A 19,262-nucleotide genomic window follows, 5' to 3' on the forward strand; every position below is an offset into this window, starting at 1 on the left:
ATGTAGTTCTTTTTTCCGTGTACTTTAATTCACCAATAATAACGCTTAACTGCCGCGTTGTTACGGAGGTCTCAGTCAAATTTCTGTGAAGGTTTTATACGTCACATATGAATTGTGCAAGTATTTGTGAAAAGTGGATATGAAAATAATATAAGGGGTAAAAACTGAACAGCAACTGTAACGCTTATTAGAATGAGGTCGTTGTCAGATTTCTATTTTCCAATTCTGTTTATCTTTCCTCAGCAAATGTAAATGTCGTAAATCAGTGATTTGATGACCAATGCCATAAGAATAAAAGAATGCAAAAATAAAATTAGCTAATGATTTATGAACATCACAATTCTCTGGCTATGTTCCTTGTCTTACCGGTAGTCTTTTGTCACGTAAAACTTTTGGGAATGTGACACTGACCTGCGAGGCAGATGAACGAATCAGAAAATTAGCATACATGGCTGAACATGATTTGTTGGTCAATGCGAGTCTCCTATTACCTATAATCTGCCTACTAGATATAGAAAGAGGTTACAATTTGTGAAAGTTGGTAGTCATCATTTTTAAATATCAGTCAATATCTCGATTTACCTCAATTTTTTTGTCATCCAGAATGGTTCAGCATTAAACATGCAAGTTTTACAAAGATTCAATGCACCGATGTGTGATATATACATATTTTCTTTACAAAAGAAAAAAAAAATGGATAATTTACTTATTTACAAGATCACGGTATAATACACTACGAAGCATCAAAATTGACTTCCCTTCGTGGTTTTTTTCCAAACGATTTCCGACCCTTCATAGTTTCCATTTTCCGTTTTTTTGCCTCCTTTTTCTTTTGCTGTCTTGCAATTTTTCGCTTGGCGGCTAATTCCGGGTCCGTAATAAACTGAAATGAAAAATTTAAAGTAGAGTATTACTGTGAACTTGTATCAGAAGACAAAGGACGAAAATATCAGAAGAAAATAGAAAATAGAAGAGAAGTACAATAAGAATACGCATGTATTACTTCTTGTGTGCGCGATTTCTTTTGCTCAGCTCTTTTGGTGTCCAATTTTTGTTGAACTTTGCTCAACAGTTTCATATACTCTTCACTTCCTAAACTTTTCTTTATCATTGTTGCAACGTCTTTAGCCAAATGACGTAATGGAGCATTGCTTTCCTCAGTTGTGGTCATTTCTCTAACCAGCGGTGACATCAAATGAAACAATACTGGATTCAAATTTTCCACAGATATAGTTGCTACTACCCCTGCGGTCCACTTGAATACTGCAGTTCTCTGAAAGTGTGGAATTCACTGTCAATTTCAAGTTCCTACTTATTGGATTTTACTTATTAGAGTTCTTTTGGTTTACCAAAAGTTTCAAACAACTATCGCATAATTAGAGATATGCGTGCATAATTAGAATATTTCCTAATACGTACCATGGCGGTAGATTTGGGTGACTGAGTAACTTCCACATTTACAATTTTTCGCATTCTCTTGACAAGCCAAAAAAGTGATATTCTGTCGCCATCACTTTCTGAGGTGGAAGAATGATTGTCAGGTTTTTTTCCGCCTCTAATGTGAAAAGATTTTAAAGCTCGAGCAACAAATATTAGGTTTTTCACCACCTGATCAGCTAGATCTTCAAATACAAGTTCTGGTTGCAACTGTGCAGCCAAGTCCAGAGCTAAGCTTTTCATTGTAGCAACTGGGTCCGAATAAATGTAGCCTTTCTGATCAGCATAACTGTCTGGGTTTTCAAGAGCATCAGCTACTTTTTCAACGTCAATAGCAGCCAAAATAAATCCAATTAGCTGAGCTGCTGCTAAACGAACCCACAGATGAGGATGTGCCAGTAACGATTGGCTGTGTGCTGTAATTTAAAAAATTATAAGTCCATTTATCAGATCAGTAAAAGAAACAAACTTCTTCTTTATAAAGTACAAGTATTAGTCACAGAGTTGTTTCTTTTGTTTTGTTTTTATAGAGAACTGTTCAAGGACTCTAGAAAATTATCAAGTTTTTGATGCGTCCGGCAGAGTTTGACGGACCACTACTTTTATCTCTTAACTGTAATCTCATACTTTTCATCTTGTCCCTCTATCTTTCACGTCTCCTCGGGCTTGCACATAGCTGAAAAGTACCAATTCAGCTGTGTGCGATCCCTTACGTTTTTTTTTTTTTATAATTGTATTCATCAAATTATGTTCGAATCCATTTTTTTTTAAATGCCTTTAGACACACATCAATCATTATTCAACACCTTATCAACAGCCTTTAGGTGCGGTTGCTTTGTATAGGAAGGAACCCATTCAATAGTCCATAACAGACATAACATTCTCATAACTCCGATAAAAATAGTACAATATCGGGACCAGTTGTTAATAATTTTTAGTCGTGGTTTAGGAAATTATACTTCAGACTGTGATGTACTTTGTAATATTTCCAAGGGTTAAAAGAACTTTTAATTCTAAACAAAATAAAGTAGGAATGAAAGTCTGTGCCTTTTTACCGAGCCTCTTAACAATAATTGAAAAATGTGATGAAAAAAAATTGCTCTATACATTAAAATACCCTCATTTTTCATTTATGGAATACAAAGAACGATCATATGTTCAGTGTTTCACTTCATGCATATCATTTGTGTGACAAACGTTAAAGGAACAAAGTCAAAAAAGCTCACCAGCTAATATGCACACGGCATCTTCGTATTTTTCATCTTTCAAAAAACTAGGACAATTGGATGATAATTTTAAGAACATCTGTAAAACTTGGAACAAGTGGTGGTCTCTCATTCGTTCTGAATCGCCAAGTTTCTTTTTATCCTTTCGAAAATCGTCTGAATTTGAAATGTCCTGTTTTTTTATCCTCACAAATCGACCTGGTTCTGAATCATCAGAGTCAGTATCATTAAACTGTTTCAGTACAAGTGGAAGCAGCTTGGCAAGACGTGATTCAAATTCCTGTTTCTCCACGGTAATGAAAATACCACAAAGCTGTGCTGCTAGTCGTCTATGGGAAACCTATACAAATCAAAAACTTCAGTAATACCTGATAAGTACAATTTATGCACAATCCATCGCTTAAACATTTTTGAGGGGATTCTGCTTTGAGGCCGTAGTGTCGAAAGAACAACTGTTATTTAGAATATCATATTATCATATTTTGCAAGCTCAATTTTTTTGTTCTGAATGGTTTGATATGCAATTTTCAATAATAGCAATGAATGTGAATTTTAAAATTAGAATTTCATGCTGAAATCTTTATTTTTGCATTCAGAATTTTACTTGTGTGGTGTAAAAGAAACTAAATCGTGATACATTACCTTAACTTCCTTTAACCACAAGAGTATGATATCAAATAATTTGTTCTTATCGTTATGCGGTAGTCGAGTAATCATTTCCTTGATACATTTGGCACAGAGTTTTCTGCAATCCGGATCTTCGTCATTCGCTAGTCTTGCACCGATCATCAAAAAGAACAAACCGGAGTGTTGCGATAGAACCGTCTGAAATTAGCAGAAAGAAAACTAGCATGATATTTTGATCATGATTTTTTAATCAATGTTATAAAAATAGGAATAATGAAAGAGCCGTAAAGTCTTACCAGTGGAAATCCTGTGATAATGCCATGTATCATTTCCAACGCGCTTAGTCTTCCTGACTTTACTTCATAACTCAACTGCGTTAGGTAAAAGGAAAGATGTTTTTCGAGGAACTTTCCTAGTGGATATTCCATGAGGAATATATGGAATATAGAACGTGCTTGTTGCCGGACATGGTCTAATTCTGACGTTACACTCAGCTTGGCAACTTTCTCCATTACATCGTGCATCTCAGGGATAATTAATTTTCGACTTAGTATAGCCCTGAGTAAAGTAAACGCAGTTCCTTGCTTATCGTAATCGTGTAAATCTTGTTCAGCATAGAGAATAAGTATTTTCAACTGTTCTGAATTTATTGTAAAGTCTTTCACATCTCGTACAAGCACAGACATGCACTTAAACGCTGCCGTTACAAGATCGAAGTTGTCTCCTTTGCTTAATCCAGCAGCAGCATATTTGTGCAGTATATTGAACATCGAAGAACAAATTTCTGTAACGTAAGTCTTTACCGATGGAAGATCTGTTTTTAGGATCCAATTCAGGCATTGAAGGGCAAGCGTAGTCAGCTGGAAAAAAAATTACTTGTTTTAAGCGATTTATGAAATATTGTTCTACTAAAAACCTATCTGATTGAAGTTTGATAGAAGAAATCCGTTACTATTCCAAGTCGTAAGGCTTGTAAATTTTTATATAAAATCTTGCCGTTATGTAAGAGCAATGTATTTTCTTACTCAAGTCTTCGAGAGGTACTACATGAAATTCTTAGAGTTCAAATTAATAAAGAATGATTATTTACCTTGACGTGCTGAGACTTTAAACAATCACTTAATATGGATACGACAGGGTCCAAGTAGGATTTCAGTTCCGGCGCTGATATGCGATCTCGTTTCAACAGAATATGGTACAGTCGTAGGCCAAACTCCACCATAATGTGAGCATTGGTATTGCTAGAAGTTTTCGCCTGGGCTTTTACACCCATTCTATTCTTTGGTTCAGGTGCGATGATCAAGCAGTCAGGCTTTTGGCGTGCCTTTATTTCAGCTTCTCTTTCAGTTACTTGTTTAGGTTTAGTTGCAAGCAAGAGATCAGGTATACTTTCAGATATAACGCCATAGAGAAATGTTAGCATTTTGTTTATTTCAATGAAAGTATTATCAGCCAGACCCAAAACTACCTGTCTCAAGCACTCGACTACTTTACGGATAATTTTGTAGGAGTGTGTTTTGATTAATGCATTCTTCAATGGCATAACTAGATCGAGTAAGCATGATTCGGTTATAAATTGAGCTAATATATGAAAGATGTCAAAACTTTTAGTTGACTTTGCTTCGGAAACATTCTTTACAATACCAGCGATCTCTTTTTCTTCTCCAGTTAGGCCAAACAGATCAACCTTGCATACCTGTAACGCAAAAATTGAATATAGGTTCCAATAACGACTCAATGCCAGAGCAAAAATAACAATTAAGTCTCGGATAATATTCTTACCGATAAAATGCTGTGCAAATTTTCGTTAATATGAAGAGGTTTGTAGTATGGTTTCAACGAAACAAGTACAGCATGAATGGTATACACAAGAACGTGTACTTGAAAACCCTTTGTCAATATGTTGTTCATCTCTTTGAGCAAATGACGCAGATATTCAGGCCCCAAAGTTATCATTATTTTTTGCATAGTTTCACGTGTAATACGTCTGACAGAGTCCAACCGAGACTTAAGAAATGTGCACAACTTCATCAGGATGCTAAAAAACAAATAATCGGCATAAAGACGACTGTTGTATGAATATGAGTGTAACTGAACAAATCTGATAATTAATTACCCAGGTAAATTTTCCTCCAGTACACCTGGCGGTAACTTTTGAAGTAGCTTAACAACAGCAAGTGCAATTGGCACTCGCATAATTTCTTCTTCCTCCCTTTCGAAGCCAGTCTTTTTCCTGTTTACCTTGTGGCTGTTCTCGTGTTGCGTGCGTGCCATGATTGACCGATTTAACTGAGGCAACAAGACCTTCGATATGCCGAATACTAGTCTTCTGGCAGCAAATTGTGAAAGAAACAGCTCTCTTTGCATTGCTGGTATATTTATCTGTGAATTATTGCCACTTTTCGGCTCCGATTCATCAAGATTTTTCGCATAATCCTCCAATGATTCGTCCAACTTTTCATCCATATCCGGAATGCTATCAAGCACACTACCCTCGTCGTAACTGGGTAATGGATCCGGCTCTTTCACATCCTCTGTATTCACTATAGCGATTACAGAGCTGGCGGGTTCCTTGTACTTTGAAAGATTGTAATGGAACGCATCTAGTATTGCAACAACAATTCTTATTGTTTGTTTTTGAAATTCAACTGAAGATCTCAATTTATCTAGATAGTATTTGAGGACAACTTCGTACTGATGCCAGGGTAACAGTCTACAGACAGTGCAGACTGTTTCGATCGCAGCGTCAACGATACTATTTTTATTTACAAAAGATTCAGAGCACAAGTAGGACGACGCAAGAGGTAGTATAAATTGCGTCAATGTTTTTGGATTTGGAGATCTCGTCCAGGTTTTTGCAATGGAGCAAAACTTGAGCAGTGCCCGTGCTTTTCTGTGTAATTGCAAGTGTTGCAAGTTTTCAAAAACGTCCACTTCTGGATCAGCCTTATTACTCAGCGGATGAAGATCTCGGAGCACTGGATGAACATCGGAACATTCCATTGCTAATTGACCCAGAAGAGCAATAGACTGATTGCGTACAATTTCATTTTTATCCCGAATGCCCATCCGCACAATTGACAAAATGGTTTCATCGATTAGATAATTCTTTTCTAAGTGCCTGTCCTTGTACTTTCTGACCAACTTCGGAGCAATTGTTTTTAAACACTGCCCTGACAAATCTCTCAGTGCTAGATCTTTCTCAGTTTTCAAAAAGAAAAAGCAATTGTATATTATTGCCGCGCCAAACTCAAGTGTGAGAGCATCTTCCTCCAGTAACGTGTTTACTTCCTTGAACGCCTCTAGCCTTTTATCAAAATCTGGTTGATCGATCCACTTACTGTCCCAGGCGTTCAACTCGACAAGCAGTTTACAGTTGCGTATCATAAGATCACGGTGTTGTTCCGACGATCCTTCTGATATAATATTGTACAATCGCATCAAGGATTTTCTAGCTGATACAGCTGTAATCGCACCGGTAAGCGGAACAATAAGTCGTAAGTGCTTCTCTGGGTGTTCAACGATCTTCATAAGATTAAAGATGGTGGAAACCAGCTGAACGACAATCTCTTCACTTGCACCAGTTGTCGCTTTTTTAACAAGAATTGGCAGAAGCAATGTCAACAGAGTATCGCATGTTTCGGGGTCTTCAACAAATTCGGATATACGCGATAATACAACCAGTTCGATTTTGTTCACTCCCTTGTTACTCTTGTTTAACTTCTTTTTTATATATTCTAATATATTCGGTACGTGAGGCAGTAGCAGAGCTGATCCGTAATTGATATTATCTGTGCGACAACGGGTGCTATTTTGCTTGACTTCCAGCATATTATTGATCAATATTATTGGGAAAAACTTTGCGTCGACGTCCATTTGATTCACATTATTATCAATTACACCGTAATCCTGCAGCGTCAGCATTTTCTCAATCATTTCCAATATCGCGTTTATCACAGAACCGTGCGTTTTAGGCCCCAACAATAATTGTATAACATATGGCAGCGGTGTCAGCGTCAAATTATTTTCGAAATGTTTTGCGAACAAGGGATAATACCTTGGATTCTGGCTCCAAGCTATGAAGAGTTTCAAGAGTGCCGTTGGACTGTGGATACCTTCGATTGGTAACTTTTCGAGCCATGGAAACACTGCTACAGCAAACAGCGCATCTATTTCACTTTCAGTCCATTCGTAGCTTTCATAATGAGAAAAGAACCTAGATAGTATGTTCATACAACTGGTACGCAGATTTCTTATCGAAGACATGTATCCGGGATGAACGTCGTTCGAACGGTGTGATATTCCAGTTACTTGTGCTAGTATACAAATTAGTATCCCCAACAAACGAGGTAGCAATTTACTCGACATTTTGCCACCAAATTGTTCGATTACAATTGCCAGTAAATTCACGGAGCTTTGTAGTCGTTTTGGTGGAATGATGTTGGATAGATCTAGATTATTAACCACATCTCTCACCATTTCATTCAAATTGAGTTCTTCTTCGGAAGCTATCGGTACATATTTATGAAAAAGCTTAAAGGCCATGCTAATGAATGTTATCATCTCGTCTTCTTGAGTTCCAGCCAGAAATCGTAGTACAATAGTTCTTCTAACAAGACCACCAGCCTTTCCTCCGGTTCTCATTCCTGTCCTCATCACCATTTTAGCATATATTATCCTCATAAGAATCGGCAGCAATGCTTCTCTGTGATCGTCTTGTATCATGTTACTTTCTTTATCTATTTTAAACAAAGCTAACTCATTCTTCAAACTTTTTTCATCTATTAGATTATATAGATGCTCCTTGTACGGTACCAGGTACTTGTGTTTGTAAGTGAACAGACAGTTTAGGGCAGATTTCTGAACTTCACTATTTTTGGAGGCAAGTAATTCTAAATAAATTTTATACATATCGGCTTCTCGGTACAAAGTTCTTGGATTTTTTACCTTTGAAAATATTTCCATCTGTGCCAAGAGAAGCTTGATTTTATGTTTACCATCAAACGATATTTTATTCGTTGCTAAATCATTTTTGGTGGCTTTCTCATGATCTATTTCATCATCATCTTCAGTTTCCTGGACAATTTGATTTGCCAATTCATTATCACCCGCATGTTTCTTAATACTCCAAGATTTAGCATCTTCGCTGTTGGATTTGAAAAAGTTACTCTCAACGAAATCAATGAATATTCCAGTCAAATCCCTATTTTTCATTTCACAAAAGTCAGAAAATAATGACATACACTTCCAAAGAAGTAAACTGTAGTTATTGTAATCAGGTTTGTCCTCATTATCAAAAACTTGAAACAAGAGCGTGGAAGTAACGTCACAATCAAACGTGAGCAAACTGGTGGTTTCCGATTCGCCTTGTGTCTTGGCACTTTCCAATTTTGATATAAATATTGGCCAAAATGAATCGCATTGCTTGTGCGCGTACGATGCAATTAATTTCATTATTGGATCCCATAGCAATGAAAAATTTACATACAAATTTCCAAACAGACAATATATAGGAAATTTCAAATACTTTGAATCAAAGTTACTTAGTAGAATTCTTTCAAATGCAAGACCTTGCAGAGGTAGCAATTTATCTCTATAACAATGGACTGTTGACGGCACAGCCTCAGCTAAATATGGTAATGCCAAGAAGTTTTTATCACCTTGATCATTCGTGGCCAAAATATCTTTAACATTACTGAACAAAGAATAAATGTGGGCTATCACAAGTCTGTCTTTATGGTACGGAGATCCTAATAATGGTGCCAAACTTTCATTTAGTGAATTAAACAGATCTATATTTATCAGATTATTGCCAATTTCTGAATCGACAATGTGCGACAAGCACAAATCCACAGCACAAAGTATACTTCTCACCGTCGAATACTTATCTATCAGTATAGACAAATTTATGTCATGTTTAGTAATATACTCATAAAATTCGTTTGGCTGTAGAATGTGTGCAGCAGATTCAATCGCCAAGAGGAAAGTGAAACTTAACAAGTCAAGCTTCAGGTCTGAATTAATATCGACGAATGTTTTCAACTTTCCATAAATATTTTTTGTAGCTTCTAACAATGTTTCTTCACAAATCTTCGGCACAGGGCTCAAGTGAGGTAACGTTATCAACAATCGCAGTGAATCTTCTGTCGGTGCATTATCATTCAGAGCTGTTAAAATATTTTGCATATGATTTAAACTTTCACCTGGAATATTACGGATATTCAAATTGTATCTGGTCCATTCTTTCAATTTTGTACCATTAAGACAAAGAGGTGATTTGACAGTGATTATTTTAGAAAAAAGTCGCAAAATATTGCTGTTGAAGCCAGTCTGAAAACTGTAGGTCATGAAATGTGGTAATACCAATGTTTCGAATGACGAATAAGAAATTAGTTGTTCCACTACTGAAAGTAAAATCTCAATATCTCGTATGGCCAATATCTTTCGTACAAGTTTATTCGAATACTCCTGAGTAAGTTTTACGTTTTGAGCCAAAAGAACTGATCCAGAAAGTTTAGCCAAGCCCTTCACGATTACTTTGTCACCACCTACAATCGTTTCCTTATTTTCAAAGAAATCGAGTGCTTTGACCAGCTCGTTTATCAATTGATTGGGATGAACAAGCATTCGTCCATCTCTATGATTAACGGCTTCTAACAATAAACTATGGAGTAGGAATAGTGCATTCTCTTTTTCCGATTTTAATTCATCCGTATCTCCACTTGATTTTTCATAGTTCTCTAAAAACAGATCCGCCAATCGAAGAGAAACATTCCAAAAAATTTCACTTTTTTGTGGATGTATGGAGTTGACTAAGCACTGTACAACTTGTTGAAGAATGCTGTATAACATTTGCTTATCTATGGACTCATTTTTTAGGCTGCCAATGTAAAGCGTCAACATTTGTTCAGCGCAGGAATGAAACTGACCAGTCGTTCCTTGGATGACTTGAAATAATAGTTTTCCGCACCCTGATACTCCATCTGGTCTTTTTTTCAAAGCATTGATTAGCAGTTCTAAAAATGCGTCCTTATCTTTGACTTTCCTTACTACAAATGCAAAACTTTCGGCAGCAAAATCATTGATGTAAGTTGGTTTTGACTCAGCCAGTAATGGTAACAACAGATCAAACACAGCATCGACATTCTTGATCAAGTACCGCCACAAGAATTTAAATAGGTAAGCCAATGCTGTGAAAGTATATTCCAGCTGCTCAGCATCGTTTGTATGTAGCAAATCTATTATCACCGTCAAGAATTGAGGAAAGTACTCATAGAATTCTTTCTGAAGATCTCGTGCAGCAGCGATTACTAATCTACAAAAATAAAAAGGAATGGTCAATATCTTGGAAATGAATTGATTGAGAAGACCTGCCTTTCTCATACTAATTTTACGGAACAATAGCATGCATGGTACTTACTCAAGTATCGGCTGTAGACACAGAGTATCCTTCAATCTGAGATATTTCAAAAGAGCATCGATAACGTGTTCTTTGCTGTTCAACAGTTGTGGCAGCGTGACAATGCCGCGAAGTTCTTTTTTCAAATTTGTATAATTCTCTGTGAGGTTAAGAACGCTCCATTTGTGGAGACATTGGTAAAAATGTGTTTCCACCTCATCACTTTCCGCCTCATTGCGATGGGATACCCGATGAAATACATCAACATCTATGTCAGCTATGCGCTCCGAGAAGGGCTTAAACTACGGAAGAAAAAGAAGCATGCACGTTACAAATTAAGGTTAGACTAGGTTAGGGTAGTTCTTCTGTAGTGCTAAATGTTCACTTCAACTGACCTTAAAGGTGTTTGATTCCTTATGACGGGTCGGTTTATTCTTCATTATTAATAAGTTTATTCAATTCAGTCGTCTTGTAACTCATATGATAGTTTTGTGAATTGATAATCAATTTGACAGTTATTAACACCTCACTTTCTTTGCAACAAACACACAGCACCCACGTGGTTGACACTTCGTTCACGCCGGCATGAAATTAGTACCAATACATAAGTCCAGAATCTGTTACAGTGGCGCTGCACGTGAGTTCAATTTAAAAATAATTCCTCGGGTTTTGTCGGAGAGGGATATTCACGGGATGTTACAAGGGAATTTTGAACTAAACACTATCCCAAGTACTCAGTTATCGCAAGATAAAGGTCAAAGCAACTCTATTTGTTAGAATCAAAAGAGATGCAAGATCTACTGAGGACGAAAAAATACATCAATAGATGTGGAATCAAGTCATAATATTACGTATTATAAAGCTACTTTAAACATGTCTATAATTTCAGGCGTAGTTGACTACTTAAAAATTTGTTGAAATACCTGCATTACGAAGAGATAATTTTGAATACACAATGCTTATGTAAAAAAGCGTATAGTTTCATTTACTTACCTTTAACCTTTAAGCTTGCTAAGCGTCATAAGTTGTTGTACTGAGATAAAAATATAAATGTTCGATAAGGAGAAAATGAAGAAAAAACATGTAAGTTATTCATTAATGTCAAATTTAATTGAGCTACATTTTAATATATCTAGTCCTTTAGGTAAAAACATGAATTAGAAATGTACAAGATTATTCACAGTGTTTCGTTTAGTTGATAAAATTATGCGCTTGACCTTCGACAGAAATCCTCTTCTTTTTCTATGATTGTCGCAGTGTTTTAGATTTCGATGGTTTGGTCCTGAGGTTTCGATCTCTTGGGCTTAGGTGGTAATGTATTCGTTTCGCTGCAACAAAATTATCTTATTACAAATCATTACACAAATGATTTCATCATCATTCTAATGAAATTAAAACCGTAAATTCATAAGGTAAGAAAAACTGCGTGAATCTAAATGAAAAAGGATCTTAAAAAAGGAAATAAGTCAATGATATTAGGCGGTAAAATTTTCCAACAGAAGTATCTACTTCTACAAATTATTAAGATCTACAATAATCATTGTATATTTGCTTACATTGGTTTCTTAAATGAGTCATCACTATCATCCTTGGTAACATCTGGAAACAGGATGGTTCGTCTGATCTGAAATTGGAATAATAGTTACTGATAGGGGTTATCAGATTTTTTTTTATCACGAATATAAATTTGGTTTAGGAACACCATTCTTTAATACGTGCAAGTCAAAGTATTTTTCTTGTAGATTATTAAAATGGAAGGGGAAAAAAATCATTGATTAATGATCAAGTTTTCATTTTATAACTAAAAAAAGAATTTCGAAAATATGTAGAAGAAACGTTACGTTTTCTTGGTCTCTGTTGCAACATATTTCCGGGTTGCAATTGCAGTTTATACACGCTAGGTCATTTTTCCGGCAAGTGCATAAGCGCGTGTGGCACTTGGATTTGCAAGCACATTTTATATCACCGTCTGATGATCGCTTTGAACCAATAATTCCAGCGTTTGGACGGGATTCTGCAGCAGAGCTCTGTAAATTGGGAAGCGTAAATAGCAAAATGTACCGGGACAATATTCAGGTAAACTGCTTAATTATCAAACAAGCAGAGATTCATTCGTTTTCCACTTTCCAAAAAAGTAGGCTTCAGAAAGTTCATATTTGACTGAGAAATGGAATTTATATCAGGTGAAAACCTCTATTGTCACTGATATTTACATTTCACAATTACATTGGAAAATTTTATTTAGCAAAGCATTTATTGAAATCTTCTGTCGCAATGTACAGTGGAAGACCATATTTGGGAGTAACGAAATGCTTACCATGATTTTGCTAATCCGACTAAACAGAGGCGTTTTGGTCCAATCTGGATCTTTTTCGACATCATCTTCCAACAAGCTATCATCTGTGAATGGATAGTCTTCGTAATGTTCAGCATCTGGTGTTGGGTATTCTTTGGTTGATGGTTTTTTCTCCTTTAGAGATACCTGTATACGAAGTTTTAAAAAATCGAATCGATACATGAAATAGATACATTATGAAGAGATCATATTTCATATAATAATTTCAAAAAAATTACATTGCATAATTGAGGTTCTGCTACGGGTTTAACTCCGCGGAGTTGATCAAGCAGGTGGGCTACCACTTCTTCGTGTTCCGCATTCAGCTTTGCCTCTCGTTCTCTCTGTTTCAAAATTTGCTCTTTTTGTTGGAGTTCCATTTGTCGATTTTTCATTCTAAGAGCATCACACTCTTCCTATAACCGTTGTGTAACAAATAAAAAGTAAATAACTGCGAATTTATTACTGTTTATAATACACACCATCAGTTCATCGTATTGATAGGTTTTGGCATACTGGCTTCGACTTTTTTCAGCTGCAATATCAAACACGGTCTTCAAAGCACACTTTGCATCTGTCATTGTCTGTATTTGATTCCACCGGGTTTTAGTCTTGTTTTCTGAAATAAAAAGATAAGATAATGACCAAAAATTCTACAATTATTGTTACTTGAATATAAGTTACTTAGATATTTACGAAATATCACATCGTTTGATGTCTAGATAGTATAAGTACATAATTTCTCCTCGAGTGATACATTAAGTATATTTTTCAGATGACGTATAGACAACTTCATTTATACTTTGTTTCACGGTGAAGTTAACTTTGATTACCTTGATCAGAAGTAAGAATCTTTTGCTGCAGGTCGGCAATTTGTGCACTGCGTAACTGTAAATCTTCAGTGAGTTCGGAAATTTGTTTCGCATAGGTGGCTGCATCATATTTGTCTTTATTTGCTTTAATTTTAGTCAAGGATGTTGTGAGTAACGCTCTATCTTGCATTAGTCGTTCCAACGAACGCTCAGCGTCTATCGTACTAGTGAGCACTTCAAGTTCTTGAGTTATCCAAGCTTGTATGCCGACAGTATTGCCCGCCTTGTCTCGCTTCTGTTGAGCCTTACTCTGCTTCTCCAGGGCTTCCTGCGTTTTTGACGAGTATAAGGATTAAAATGAAAGATAAAAAATGCTCGACATTAAAAAGAATTCGAAACATTTGACTGGATGTTAGGCGACACTGGGTATTTTGAGATACTTACTTTCAGTCTTTTATTGATTGCACAGGCTTCTTCCACTTTACGTTTAAGAACGTTCTGCTGTTTACTGTGCTGTGTTTCCATCCGAACAATTTGGTGTTGTCGCTTCCTGTCTTGATCTTTTAATTTTCTAACCTCCTGTTCTCTTGTGAGCTTCCACTGTCTGAATTTTTCACTTTCGGATCGCATCAGCTGCATGAGTTTTACTTTGTATCGTTTCATTGATTGAATTTCAGTGAGCAGACTTTTTATCTTAGCCTCGGACTTTTCTTTCATTTTGATAACCGTTCCCTGCTGCATACATTTGCGAGATAATTCAGATATCTTTTTCTCAAGCTCTTGAACTTTTTTGCGACGTGTTTCTGCGAGTCTGAAACGAAATGAAAATCGAATGAAAAAAGAACTGTGCAATAACAAGTCTTTGGTACTGTGAAATATTTCATTCTTTCACTAACAAGTTAAACGACCAACTTTCGGAATTTACCAAACTAAAGATTGGTCTTTACATGCAGTTAATAATAGTAATATGAAAGTATACAAGTAATGTGTGATTTCTTACTTGGAGCTAGCATTGTTAGATTGAACTGATACCAAAACTTGTTGGAGATCATCTTTTTCCGCCTGCAGTTTTTTTATTTCGGATTCCATTTCCTGCATTTCCTTTGAATATTCAACCATTTGCGTAGAGTTTGCTATAAGTTTTGCAACCAATTCTTCTTTCAAAGCTAATTCTCTGTTTATATTTCTCACTTCATCTTTCCTCTCAGCCTGTTGCAACGTATGCTCCTCTTGTTTTACATCCAGATCTACTCCTCCAGTTTCGGTACCATCTGAATTTTCATCCGCAAAATTAGTATCAGCCGAATCATGATTAACAAATTGTTTCTCTGTTGATAATTCGTGACTTAAAATTTCCCTTGCTGTCTTCTCTTGATCGCTTTGAAACTCTAAAAAAGAAAGGAATGAAAAGAGTTTGTCAGTTTTCACACTACATACTAACGGAACTGCATGAAGTGATCGAATTTGAATCACACCTAAAATTTTATTGTATATGATTTTCAATGCCGATCGATGTTCTTCAGTGCCATTGGGATTTGCGTCGAAGTCGTCAATAACTTGCTTAAATTCTTTTACGAGGTCAGCAATATTTTTTCTAAGAGTTTCACTGGCACTTTCTGCCAGATCAGCACGTTCGCTCATATGCAAAAATTCAATTAGATTTGCGTGGAGTTGTTCAGTTAGATCCCTATTTTTGACTTGCATTATTTGTATTTTTGCTTGCAGTTCTTTATGCTCAGGTGGGCAAGCGTTTTCACCATTTACTGTATTTCCTTGTGAAAGAAGAGCCAATCTCAATTCTTGAATTAACTTATTTAACCTATTTACTTCAGCAGCGTGTGGATCTTGATTCACAATCGGCTTATTCTTTATTTTTCTTGCTCTGTCAGCATACCGCAGTGTACTTAAAGTCTCATCGAGGTTGTAGTCTGGATATAGAAAATCAGATTTGTTCCAGATTAATTTGAAAGATTAAAGCAAAGTTTCCCATTTTAGTCATAAAATTATATCTTTTTACAGCCCACATATGGTACAAACAGTTGTGTAGTTTTCCAAAATAAATATTTTCGACCAAAAAAGAATGTCTTGTGTCAAATGAAATTCAAATATTAGTATTTGGCTTTTGTTCAATGAAAATAAGGTCCTGAATGGAGCTACTTTTCTTAATACTTCACATACTGACCTGCAGGACTGATACACGCAATAATTAGAGTCATGGAGTTTCCGCCTAGTGAGTCTTGCAACAACCTGGTCAATTTGCTATCACGATATCCAACATAGCTCCCGGAAGTTCCGTCTCCCAATTGTGAGATCACATTACCCAAAGCGAGGAGACCTTTATTTATATTTACGCCTTCTTTGAATCTTTCACCGGTGGCTTTAGTTTTTTTGCTGCGTTCTGAACCAGCAAGGTCTACCAGATGAAACTTTGCTGTTGTAGCAGAGTTACTGTTTCAAAAATTGTTAGATGTTCTTAAAATGTTTTTCTTCAACAACACACCGAACCACGAGGGCAAATTTTTATCATGTTTTGGCAGTACGACTTCTAAACACCAAAATATTGGTTTTACCAATAATTCGACAAATAGATTTTCACAATTCTTTGCTCATGTGATGTTTATTGATGAAATTTTACTCCTATCATGAAACGACTAGACTAATTTGAGTTTTTGTAGTGTCAGAAGTAAGGAGAACGCACTAAGAATACGTACTTTTTCATGATCAAAATTGAGTTTTTTTTAATTTGGGTAAGATTGGTGACAAGTTTTATAAAATAAAAAATTAATTTTAATATCTTTCTGTGAATTCCATTTCGAAATAAACAATGGCATTTGAAATTTGAGAATTTTGTTGTCCAAACTCAGATGTCGTTTTTAACGATCGGTCAACTTGTCAAGTATATGTGAATAATTCTTTGTACATTGTATAGAATAATCATTTCTAGACATTAATCTAACAATAAGTATATTGATCAATGACTGTGAGAAGAGATTCTCAGTGCCAACAGATCAAGCTAATAAAGTAAAGTAAATTAAATCCTTACACATCATCTTTTTTCTCTTGACGTATGTTGACAGTAAATATGGCATGGCTCCTGCTACTTTGCGAATTCATTGCTGTTGCTCCAGTGGCTCGACCCAGCGAACCTTGACTAAGGCACTGAAAAGTTGCGGTGGAATTTTCAACTTTGATTTCAGTCAAGCCAGGTATTTTTATGCCTTGTGTATCTTCACGAATATCGACAACAGAGTTTTCTCGGGATTTTTGGGAGAGCAGGTCGTAAAGTTGCTCTTGATAAAGTTCCATGAAGGAGACAGTGATTTCGAAATTGCAGTCTGTTTTTTGTTCCACAATTTGGAAAATGTCATTTATTGCACGAGGAATGATGCCAAGCTCTTCATTACCTCCTTTATAACACGTCCCCATGGAATGGGTTTTACCACTTCCAGTTTGGCCATATGCCAATATAGTTACGTTATATCCTACCAAATAAACACGTTAATGTAGTCAAGATAAAGAGCCATATAATGATTTTAAAAACAGTAGGAAAGGAAAATTGTAGATTCTGGTTTTGACATACAGATAATTAATGCCATAACACTGCTGCGAGTAGATGGTTTTGCAACTAAAAGTATGGAATGAGTGATGCAAAATATGATGGCGAAACAAATTGACATGGTTGAGAAATATAGGTTTTATAAGAGTAAGATGAAAAATTAAAAAGCGTGAGCAACTGTAAGTCTTTGATATTTTTACCTTGGAAGAGATTATTTATCATTCCTTTGACTGCTGTATTATAAAATGTTTCCTGGTTAACTTCAGGAGGAAATATGTGGTTAAACGTAAAGGCTTTCTCGGTACCCAGCACCTGAACCTGTGGTTGGCCACGCACGGTTGCGACGCAGGTCTGGCAGCCTTTCTCAATCTCTGTTTCAACCAAAGGTCTGATCCTTAGGGCTACTTTGATCGCAGCATCAACCATCTATAAAATATGTCAAGATGAAAATTAATTAACAAACATTAAATTTGCAACAGCAGAAAACGACGTTAGCCTTATTTAGCCTATAAAATTAGAAACGAAATCGAAAATTACACGCATCTTGTTTCATTTACTTTAGCTACACTTTTTCGACTAGAAAATATACTTAGATGACGGTACAGTCTTCAACATATATTTTTTGTCAAACAGGTATTGCAACTACTGACAAATTGTATTCCGTAGAAAAATCTGATGAGTAAAGTTTTTGTCATGAATTTCTGAAACGTATGTCCACTGAAAAAGACAAAGGGCTAATGCTCGCGCAATTATGTGAAAAAATTACAGCTATTAAAGAAACCAGATAAAGGTAAAATCAGTGAAAAGGTATGTTGCTTTTAACTGCACAGTTCTGATTCATTCCGATTATAAACTTCATCAAATTTATCGTAGCTATGAATTAACTTGCGATAATCTTACCTTAATGCTTTTCAGAATTCAAATATATTGCTCTCTTTTTTACAATTCACCCACTCTTCATTAGAAACTCACGGTCCGGCCGTACTAATTTTTCCTGCTCTTTCTCTCAAGCTTTCATGTCACTCGCATTGAAATCACTTTCCGACCGTTGTACCGTTGTACATTTGAAATTTTCGTTTGTCGACAGGCAGGTAGAGGGGACAGGTAGTTCATCAGTGTTGCCAACTGGAAGCACCGGCCGTTTCGCCTAGTGACCACGAGTGTCGCTGCTATCGAGGGATTCAGGCTGAGCTAGAGAGACGGAAACAGATTTCAAAACCACGGACGGTCAACAACCTATTTCCATCTGTCTCGCACGGTTACTCAGCACCTTGTTGACTTTAACTAAGAAATGAAATTTATTAAACAGAAAAATGTATTTACATAGAATTCACTCTGACTAAACTAGAGAAATCCGAAGGTATTACGATTGCACATGCGTTACACGTTATCGAAGTAGGAGTTTTATTGACAGTGAGTTGAATTTACGCAAGAATAAAATTGTCATTTGATAAATTACATTATTTTAGTATTTGACCAGTAAAAATAAGTTCACTTATGCTCGTTTCCACATCACCGCAAGCGGTAGAGCACCTGGCACGTTTTTTTTACGTGGTATCCCCAGTGGGCCAATCCACGGAGAATACTTGCGAGATCGATTTTACGTTCTTCGAAAAATTTCAAATGACTATTTTTCACATGTTAATTATGGTAAATTGTTTTTCCCAATCAATCTGTACTCGTGTACATTCGCAGTTTGTTTGAAATTTTTCAGTTCATATAACCCGCTGACTTATACGTGTTCTTTTCGCTTCCGCGGCTAGAAAAAAAGCCGTGCCTATCCTCAGTCTTATAGCGGTCTTAAAACATGTTTTAAAGCTGTTGAGATAGGTATAGATCGAAGAATTGTAGTTTATGAAATTGCCACAGT

The 19,262-nt window shown here is 36.1% G+C and overlaps 2 protein-coding genes across 3 annotated transcripts; both read right to left on the reverse strand.

Moving 5' to 3' along the window:
* Positions 1–23: 23 nt before the first annotated feature.
* Positions 24–11,250, reverse strand: LOC124176768 (small subunit processome component 20 homolog). Its single transcript, XM_046558436.1, has 11 exons — positions 11,085–11,250; positions 10,711–10,991; positions 5,407–10,605; positions 5,073–5,328; positions 4,381–4,986; positions 3,587–4,150; positions 3,306–3,488; positions 2,664–3,003; positions 1,420–1,853; positions 1,004–1,273; positions 24–883 (listed from the first exon to the last, which is right to left on the reverse strand). Exons 1-11 carry the CDS (start codon positions 11,127–11,129, stop codon positions 734–736), a joined length of 8,328 nt encoding a protein of 2,775 aa, XP_046414392.1. The 5' UTR covers positions 11,130–11,250; the 3' UTR covers positions 24–733.
* Positions 11,251–11,932: 682 nt separating this feature from the next.
* LOC124174664 (chromosome-associated kinesin KIF4-like) lies at positions 11,933–18,512 on the reverse strand. Of its 2 annotated transcripts, none has more exons than XM_046553999.1 (14): positions 18,293–18,512; positions 17,593–17,818; positions 16,880–17,318; positions 16,019–16,284; positions 15,312–15,764; positions 14,837–15,224; positions 14,281–14,647; positions 13,858–14,164; positions 13,507–13,643; positions 13,264–13,440; positions 13,007–13,171; positions 12,531–12,716; positions 12,246–12,313; positions 11,933–12,017 (listed from the first exon to the last, which is right to left on the reverse strand). In XM_046553999.1, exons 2-14 carry the CDS (start codon positions 17,816–17,818, stop codon positions 11,951–11,953), a joined length of 3,246 nt encoding a protein of 1,081 aa, XP_046409955.1. In that variant the 5' UTR covers positions 18,293–18,512; the 3' UTR covers positions 11,933–11,950. The 2 variants fall into 2 exon arrangements, with proteins under 2 accessions (XP_046409955.1, XP_046409956.1); XM_046554000.1 differs by having other exon boundaries at positions 13,007–13,159; positions 18,293–18,510.
* Between the last annotated feature and the right edge of the window lie 750 nt (positions 18,513–19,262).

Source organism: Neodiprion fabricii, chromosome 2 (genome assembly GCF_021155785.1).
Source record: "Neodiprion fabricii isolate iyNeoFabr1 chromosome 2, iyNeoFabr1.1, whole genome shotgun sequence".
In the NCBI taxonomy this organism is placed as follows: domain Eukaryota; kingdom Metazoa; phylum Arthropoda; class Insecta; order Hymenoptera; family Diprionidae; genus Neodiprion; species Neodiprion fabricii.

Bases quoted from the DNA above. Each gene is read 5' to 3' on its own strand.
- LOC124174664 (XM_046553999.1), bottom strand. From the start codon at position 17,818: ATGGTTGATGCTGCGATCAAAGTAGCCCTAAGGATCAGACCTTTGGTT. The intron at 17,319-17,592 runs GTAAAAATATCA...TTTATTTGGTAG, and splicing joins GATAAATAATCTCTTCCAAG to GATATAACGTAACTATATTG. The intron at 14,165-14,280 runs GTAAGTATCTCA...TCAAAAACGCAG, and splicing joins CAATCAATAAAAGACTGAAA to GAAGCCCTGGAGAAGCAGAG.
- LOC124176768 (XM_046558436.1), bottom strand. From the start codon at position 11,129: ATGAAGAATAAACCGACCCGTCATAAGGAATCAAACACCTTTAAG. The intron at 10,606-10,710 runs GTAAGTACCATG...TTATTTTTGTAG, and splicing joins TGTCTACAGCCGATACTTGA to ATTAGTAATCGCTGCTGCAC. The intron at 5,329-5,406 runs GTAATTAATTAT...TTTGTTTTTTAG, and splicing joins CTGGAGGAAAATTTACCTGG to CATCCTGATGAAGTTGTGCA.